The following is an 8,763-nucleotide window of genomic DNA, read 5'->3' as shown; positions in this document are numbered from 1 at the left end:
AGCACGGTCTGAGAATCCCAAATGCCAGACTTCTTGTCACATGAGAAAATAAACATGAAGGGGGGGCAAGGGGCTTCTCTTGTTTACGTCACTGTTGACTGGCCTGTCACTTGCAGCCGGATGCAGGTGCTGCCTCATATCAGGCCAGGGCGCGTCCTGTCCCTCACTCAGAAGCCGTGGCTCAAGTGCCTGCTCTGGGCCAGGCAGGCGTCGTGAGGCCTTAGGCGGCTGGCACCTCGATGCAGATGCCTGCACCCATCAGAACGTATCCGTTGTGAATAAGAAACCAACGCAAACTGGCTTAAGAGGGGAAAAAAGAAATGCATAGACTGGTGTAACCGGAAAGGGGCTCAAATAACACTGGCAGGATCTGGTCTTGTTCCAGGGTCCCGTGTCGGCAACAGCCCCCCACTTCCGTCCCGTCCGCCAGGCCCCCCGATAGCAGGGGCGGCAGCGAGAGCCGTGGAATGCTGGCTCACCGGACCGAACGGTGAACCTCAAACGTGTGCGAGAGCGCCAGTCCACGCGCCCGGGTGCACATGCAGGCCGCTCGCAGAGTGCACGCAGGAGACCCCAGACAGAGGGCTCTCCCGGGACAGGGAACTTTCCGTTGTAAACCTGGGTTGGCCCCAGACAAACGGGAATGGTTAGCCGCTCTCTCTCCTTCAATATACGATCATGACAACACAGCTGATTCCTCTTAGAGAGATCAGTAAAATCACGCATAATTTTAACAGAGAACTGAACGTCGTTTTCCTTGAAAGCAATGAAAACACCTCCTCCCCCAGCCCCAGCATCAGGTTCTCGATGGGGTGGGGACGTGAATTCTGTTGGGACACTGGCTCACACGACTGCCCACAGGACAGCCGCCCTCTGGCCCCAATGAATCAACGCACAGTGAACCCCCTCTCCCACCATCACCACCACCGTGCAGACTCTCTGGATTGTCATCCATGAGAAAAGACCCTCACTTGCAAACAGCCCCCTGGCACCCCACCATCAAAGTCTCTCGGGTGGGTCAGCCCCGCCCCCAGAAGGTCCCTGCCCCCAGCTGACCGGCTCCCTGTCCCTGTGGTTGCCTTGAGCACGGAAGGTCCTCCGGGAGCAAAACAAGATCTTCTCGGTGTCGGTGAGCTCATCAGGTCCCACTGCGTCCCTGGCTCAGGCCTGTGGTCCCTCCGGTCCCTCGGCCGGGATGCCGCAAGGCAAGGTGGGTGGCTCCGGGCCGGGGCTTCCCGAGTCTGCTCGCCCAGGTCAGCGACACCAGCTCCCTTCGACTCTGCTCTGACAGACGCCCCCAGTCCTGTGCCACCAGGCGCCAGCTTCCCAAGGACATCCTGTCCCTGCCCGTGCTTGTCCGTCTGGGGGGCCTGGCCATCGTGTTTGCTAAAATCCGCAAGGTGATTAGAACCAGCCAGCAGGCCGAGAACCACGGAGCTCCCAGGCGGGGTGTGATGGGCAGGCGGGCGGCCGGAAGGCGCCGGATTCCTGGGTCCGAGTCAGGGTTCCCACGTGGCCGCCTGCTGAGGCGCGTCTCAGCCACAGGCTTACAAGTGCTGAGGAAGAGAGGGCACTGCGTCCCTGCTTCCTCCCCTACGCCGTCCAGCGTCCAGCAGGGTGCAGACTGGGGGGCTCGCCGCCCACCCCTCCACCCGCCCTCCTCCCGTCCTTCTGAGGAGGGAGATGGGGCTTCTTGGGCCCATTTTAGAGACAGAAAGAGTTGACCTTCAGTCAGCCCAAGCTGGCTGGAGCTCAGGGGTCACGAGTCCGTCCTGAGCCCCTCCAGGGGTCAGCTGGGGAACCAGGTCTGAACTTACTAGTACCCCCCGGGGGGAGCAAGAGGAAGCTGAGGAGCAGGGCTGGCGAGCGACGTGGCCGCGTCTGCCCCGGGGACCCCACAGCCTGTGGCTCGTCCCCTCCTCTCCCTGCAAACATACTTAAAAGACTTGGAGGCAGAGAGGGTCCGAATGCAAGACCCACCCTCAGGGTCGTTCCCTCCCTCCAGGTGCGGACCCCACACCTGACGGCGGACAGACAGGCCGTGGCGGCCCCTCGGTCCCAACCTCCGACGGGCTAGTGACCAGGACAGCCCGGGGCCAGTCGGGGCGGGGCACGGTCCATCCCTGCCCTATGGGTGGCCTGCCCTGCCCCACACGCCCTCAGCTCAGGACAGGACCCCTCTGGGGCTGCGCCCTCCTGGAGGGGCTGGGGGGTGCTCAGAGTCCCCCCCGCCCTAGTCTTCCTTGGGCTTCCCGGCATGCCGCCGCGCCAGCTTATAGTCGATGTAGGTGCCCAGGCAGGACCAGAGAAGGAAGCGGGCCAGCAAGATGATGACCAGCAGGACCATGAGCGGGTCCGGGCCGGTGCTTCCCACCGGCCAGGAGCCCATGGTCAGGCTGGGCGGCCCCCACTGGGGTGCGGGCTGCGCCCCCGCGCCCCGCCGCCGCGCCCTGAGCCCCGGCCTCCCCGGCAGCCGCGACAGGCCCCCAGGTCAAGGGCCCCGCGCGCCGCTCAGCCCAGAGCAGCCCGGCGACAATGGCCGCTTTGTGGAGCGGCCGGAGCGCCCCCCCCCCCCCCCCCCCCCCCCCCCCCCGCTCCGCAGCCTCCGCGGGCTCCCCGCCCGCCAGCGCTGACGTCACCGCGGGCGGCTCGGGCGGCAGCTGCCGGGCGAGGCCGGCCACCTTCTCGGCGCTTCCAGCCGCCCACGCCCGCGCTTCCGGCGCGCGGACAATCGGGCCCTTTCTCGGCCCAGTTAGCTATCAGTCGGGAGGAAGGGCGGCCGCGAGAGGAGCCCCCGCCGCCCCCGGGGTCCCCGCACGCGCTGCCACCTGCAGCGGACACAGACCGGCTCACTCCCAGCCCTGGACCAGCTCCCCTCCCCCTCCCTCTGCAGGGGCGCCCCCACTCCCACCCCCCAGACAGGCCGGCCCTGCGGGCCCCTCCTCACCCTCACGGGGACCCCACTGCCGGCTCGCTGGTGGCCTGGAGCCTCAACCTCTCTGGGCACAGACCCCTGGAGGGAAAGTGACGCAGATGGCCGGCCGCCTCTGAAGGGCCGCCCCGCGTGGGGATCAGGGACCAGCACCCAGCTCAGTGCCGGGGCTCCAGATCCCCCACCACCAGAGAGGATGCCCTGGGCAATGTCCCCACACTGTTGGCGAAGGGACAGCCTCCACCTGCCCCCCCCACAGCTGTGCACACACACACACACACACTCACACAGCCGTGCACACACCCCCCACACGCGGCCCCTGCCCACCCCCAGCTCCCACCTTTCCCAGCCAGGCTCTCCTGGGAGAAGAGACCGACTGGGCACCTCGTCCTACCCTATGGCCTCAGAAGGCACAGGGGCCTCACCTGGAGCTCAGAGGGCCCCCGGGGAGGAGCCGAGGTCTCTGAAAGCCATGTCCTGGGGGCCCGGCACGTTCTCACCCAGGAAACGGTCCAGTCCACCTGCAGGGGACTCCAGGACTGCAGGCCACCTGAGGCCGGTTCCTGAATTTCTTCTTTGTCTACAAAATAAGAATGTGTGCCTTCCAGCCTTTCCAGAAGGTTCTAAGGAATAAATGCAAAGGCTTGGATGAGGAACACAGCCTAAGCTGGGCAGTGGGGGTAGGCAGGCAGCCCTCACTTGTGGTTTTCACAAGTGATAAGCCAAGCGGATGTGTGTCCCGCACTCAGATCAGACCCAGGAGGAGGGCTCCCTCCCCCTGGACTCACCCCTGCAAGCTCAGATTTCACCCCTACTGAAAGTGCACCGTGCCCTACTTTACTTTCAGGGTGGCAGACAACTTTTCCTGCCTCTGTCCACAGAGCGGCCACCAGTGGACCCGGCCGGGTGACCCAGCACATTCGCTGGCCACCACTCTCTCGGGGAGCACTGAGCTCTGGGCTGATGTGCCCTGTGCACAGGTTGCAAGATGGCTTCAAATGTAACGTGAGAACTTAGCAGGAGCTGGACGTGGAGGCAGGAATCACATAGGGCATTCTCGAAGACGTGGCCACTTGCTAAGGGCTTCTAGAATGTTGCAGAAAGTCCTCAGGGGCGTTCAGGAGCCACCTTCCTGGACACGCCCATCTGCACATGGAGCGAGGTCCCAGGGGAAAGCAGCCACGAACCCAGGGGTGGGGGGAGAAGAGACTAGTTTCTGAGCAGGCGTTTTCCTTACCTGAGTGGTCAGCATCTCCAGGTGGCCATTCTGGGCAAAGCCGAGGCGCCGGGCACACGCCAGCTCCCGCCCTGGCAGGTGGCGACAAAGTGGCCTTGGGTAAATCCCTCTGTTTGCCAAGCACACCACGGGACCCGCAAAGTCAACAGCGTCCGGTCACGTGGCATCCATGCACGCAGACGCTTTGGGATCACGGGGGCCGCCCAGATTCTGCTCAGATGCCCCCGGGTCCCGGAGTAGCGAGGCCAAGGTCAGCACGCCCTTTGGGAGAGGAAGCGAACGCCCCCAGCCCCTGGACAGTGTCACGGCTGTGCCCACTACTGACTTCTCCCGAGAAGGGTCCACCTGACGAGGCAGCCGTGGCAGACCTTAGAGGGACAAGGTGTCCGTCACCCACTGGAGACAATGATTCGGGGGTGAGACAGTGCATCAGATAGGCCAGCTGTGTGCAAGCGTCACTGAGTTCCCACTGTGTCCCCTGCTCCCCACTCTACTCATCTTATAATTAGAGATGACAGGCTTGGGGCAGGGGCGGGGCCGCACCCTGGTCCCCGGGACCCTTCACCCATCTCTGTGCCCCGACCCCTAACTTCAGTATCCATTTGCTTCCCACGAAATTCTCCTCCAGGGAACGTGCTATGGGGGCCGCCCAGCACCGAGACCCAGAGCGCCTGGGGCGTTCATGCCCAGGACCGACTGGGGGGGAGGCGGGTGAACGCCCAGCTCCCCTGCAGATTGGGACAAACTCAAAGCCCAAGGGTAGGCCCCAGAATTCCGCTCAAGATCACCGTGAACTTGGGACTGCACGAAGTCAGCCCTCTTCTCGGCTCCCCCCTTTCCTCCTGCCGAGATGACAAGTGTCCCGCTTAAAGGGAGTTAGAGTTTTCCACGAGGCACAGACCTGAGCAGGGGCGGCTGCAGCTCGGGGCCACCGCGTACGGACCGGAGGACCCACGTTAAAGCAGGAGTGCAAAGAGCCAAAGGGGTCTTCCCGCACCCAGTGGCCGGCCGTGGAGGCGGCGTAGGCAAGTCCTCCCACATGGCCCCCTAAGAAAATGGCAGGCGACCCCTTCCTTGGGTGAGGTCCGAGGAGGAGGGCTGGGGATGGAGGCACAGCCCAGTCCCCGCCCCGGACCAGCTCTCACCGCGGGTGACAGTGCCAGAACCAGCCCCGGGGGCCCCCGTTCGGGTTGGTGGCTGTCATCGGGGTGTTCTGCAGAGATGTGCCCTCTCCCCCGGCATCCATCCAGCCTCTCACCCCGGTTTTGGTGGCTTGGCTGATTCTGCTTTTCTTTTTTTTTTTTTTTATTTCTTTTTTATGTTTTATTTATTTCTAGGAGAGAGAAACAGCGTGAGCAGGGGAGGGTCAGAGAGAGAGGGAGGCACAGACTGAAACAGGCTCCAGGCTCCGAGCTGGCAGTCAGCACAGAGCCCGACGCGGGGCTCGAACCCATGAACCGCGAGATCATGACCTAAGCGAAAGTCGGACGCTTAACCGACTAAGCCACCCAGGCGCCCCTGATTCTGCCTTTCACTTTGATCATGGCGCTGATGTCCTCTGCGGCCTCTGCCATGTGTCTAGCCCGTGAGCTGTCACCAGAGCCCCCGTCCTGGCACGTAGAAGGCGCCCAGTGGGAAAGTGTCACAGACACCGGGGTCATGAGCCCAAAGTGAAGGAAATGCATGTTTCCATCAGACCAGATTCTGCCCAAAGTTTAAAGCCACCAGCCACAACCGTGCCAAGGGCGAGGTGCTCAGAGGTGCTGGAGGCTTTCTGACAATCATTATTTTTTCTTTGTATCCAAGCAAGACATGCCTGCTCTTACAAAAAGTAAACATGCAAACACACAGAAACATGTGAGTTAGGAGAGAATGAAGGTCAACTATTTCTGCCGTGATAGGCACAAGGTGCTGGAGACGCCAGGACCGGTGCGTGCGGGGGGTGAGCGCCCTGAGAAGGTCTGCAGCCTCTTTACCTCTTCCCCCAAAAAGACTGCATCTCAAACCACTCAAGTCAACAGAATGTACATTTCTAAATCGGGTTTCTGCTGAAATGCGCCATTCCGACCCCGCAGACGGGCGAAAATTTTCTTTCTTCTTTCTTCCCGCACCACAAAAGGAGATTCAAATCCCAAACAGAGGGACGAGTGGGGGGAGAGTGGCCAGAGCCTCCTCCCTGGGGGAGACCCCCGCGCGGGTCGGCCTCTCTCCTGAACGAGAGACGGCTCCAGCCCTTTGAAACGTCCCGCTGCAGGCAGAAGCCGGGCCCGGAGAATGCACTTGAGCGGAGTTACACTGCTGCCCTTCCAACATCTGAAAGCTGGTGTGTAACTTTGCTCGAGGTGATCAAACAGCTAGTCAAGGACACTGTCAGGAACAGAATGAAATTCCAAATAAATTAGCCATGTCCGAGAAGCCAATACAACACCGGATTAAGGCTCACAAAGGAAACACAATTCATTCAGCCTACCTTGTCAGAATTCTTAATAGCCCCTGCTCCCTTTTTCTCACCTCGGGCTGAGCCCCCGGACGGGAAGGGACAAAGCGAACCCCACTCGGAACGTGGGGGGGTCACACATCTGTGCGTGCACGGGGCGTGCAGCCTAGGTGAGGTTGTGTGGTCATAATATTGTGCTTTTACAAATGCCTGGGCAGAGACCCTGCGTGCCGTGCGGAGGGGGCGAGCCCGGCTGGGAGCATATGCGGCTGAATGAGAGTTCATACATTAGAATACGGGACGTGGGGGCCCAAGGGAGGAATATTAACCATTTCTGCTTAACTCTTTGGGGTGTGGGAGGGAGAGGCCCGTTCCAGCCGGGGGTTCTGGGCTCTCCCACATCATTTCATTTTTCACAGCATCAAGTGGGTCAAAGGTAACCAGAGCCCCCTACAAATACTCGGTGTCATCTGATACCATTCATTAATATCGCGGACGGTGCGAAAAACAATACCCTTTTTTTTTTTTTTTTAATCAATGAACCCAGACAGCTTTCCCAGGCCGGCCAAGGCTCTTTGAAAGAGTTAACCATTTGGCGGCTTGAGGAGAGGCACCTTTGAAGGCTCTGCGGGGGTGTTTCTGCTTTGCCTAAAGACCCCAGCGAGCCCTTTCTTCTTCGCAGGGAGGCAGGGGGAGAGACCGGGACGGGGTTTGCTTTGCAGCCCAGAGGCCTTTGCAAAAGATAAAACCGGATGGAATTTGGAGGGCAACTCGGAGGAAGGGATCTTCCGTGAGTCTGGGACGGGGAATGTCAAGATGCTTGAGAAAGACACAAAATAAAGGGTTTCCCAGAACTGAAAAAAGAGAAAAAAAGAGATGATGGTAATATATATATATATACGTATATATATATATATGTATAGTATATATGTATATATACTATATATATATATATATATATTTTTTTTTAAGATAAAAGAAGTGTAGTGAGTACAGAGGGGAGAAAGATGGCAGTGATTTCTTAGGTGCGAGTCCCTTTCTCGTATCTGTTTCTAAATTTAAAAGGAAGGCAGAGGCTGGGGACAGGACTCGGGAGACCCTCGGGAGGCCCTCGGGACAGGCTGGAGAGCCACAGGCGTGAGGACGCCGCGGGCCCTCAGAGGTGGACTGAGCCACGGGAAAGTGTCGCCACCAAACTGGCGTGGCGCGAGAATGGCCCGCCTCACATAGATGCCCACAGCCACCCCACGGGCTTGTGTCCTCACGCCTCCCAGAGTCTCCATGGTCACCAGCGGGTGACAGTGACCAGTGTCTGGGGCAGGACAGCTCAGGCCAGCCCCCCGCCCCCCGTCGCTCCAGGGGTCCGCGCTGGGACCTCAGCAAGCACAACACTAGATGTTTCAAGCCCCCGCCTCTTGCCGCCCCCTGGCTTCCTCTGCTGGGCTGGGTCCACCCTGTGACGCACGACCCACGGCCACCGCAGTCCAGTCGCGACGACAGAGAGGGTAAAGGCTGGTACATGAGGGGAAAGGAGCCGCGCGATCCGGAGAGCTGACGAAGGACATCGGTGCATAGACCCAGACCCCAGAGTCCAGCGTCACACATGGGAATTAAAATGCACCTGGATTTTGCTTTATTCGGGTGTGTTCTGCCTTGGAAGAAGAATGTATTAGCTAGTTCCTCACAGGGCCACACGAAAAGGCGCTGGGGCTGGTCGGCAGCAGTGGGAGCGAGGGCGGGAGTCTCCGTCACCACTGTGACCAGAGGTCGCTTAGTGGGGTGTCCCCTACGCTGTGGAGAGAGAAACGGGTGCTGGGGTCTGTGGAGGTTTGTCAGGTGATGCTCCAAGCCCAGGACACCTGGGAGCTTTGGCTGTGAGGGTGGCTCCTGGCTGCAAGGATCCAAATCCTCAGTTACGGAATATCAAGAACGATTGTCGCGGAAGAAGAGTCTTAGAAGCAGACAGAGAGGCAAAGGCGGAGCTGAGCTCTGAGGACAGAGGGACCCTCCGCTGGTCCCTCAACAGCAACGGGGAAGCAGAAAGTGTGCGTTCGTGTGTTCCAGGTGTTAGAGTAAAACGGCCACCTAAAAACATACATACAGGGGCGCCTGGGGGGCTCAGTCCATGAAGTGTCCGACTTCGGCTCAGGTCATGAT

The 8,763-nt window shown here is 60.3% G+C and overlaps 1 protein-coding gene across 1 annotated transcript; it reads right to left on the bottom strand.

Moving 5' to 3' along the window:
- Positions 1-2,233: 2,233 nt before the first annotated feature.
- On the bottom strand, positions 2,234-2,389 carry SMIM38 (small integral membrane protein 38). The gene has a single exon (XM_039235428.1). It carries the CDS (start codon positions 2,387-2,389, stop codon positions 2,234-2,236), a length of 156 nt encoding a protein of 51 aa, XP_039091359.1.
- Positions 2,390-8,763: the final 6,374 nt, after the last annotated feature.

Source organism: Hyaena hyaena, unplaced genomic scaffold, assembly GCF_003009895.1.
Source record: "Hyaena hyaena isolate Hyena2069 unplaced genomic scaffold, ASM300989v1 scaffold_98, whole genome shotgun sequence".
In the NCBI taxonomy this organism is placed as follows: Eukaryota; Metazoa; Chordata; class Mammalia; order Carnivora; family Hyaenidae; genus Hyaena; species Hyaena hyaena.
The sequence above is the reverse complement of the archived record's forward strand: the minus strand, read 5'-3'. Positions and strand labels throughout refer to the sequence as shown.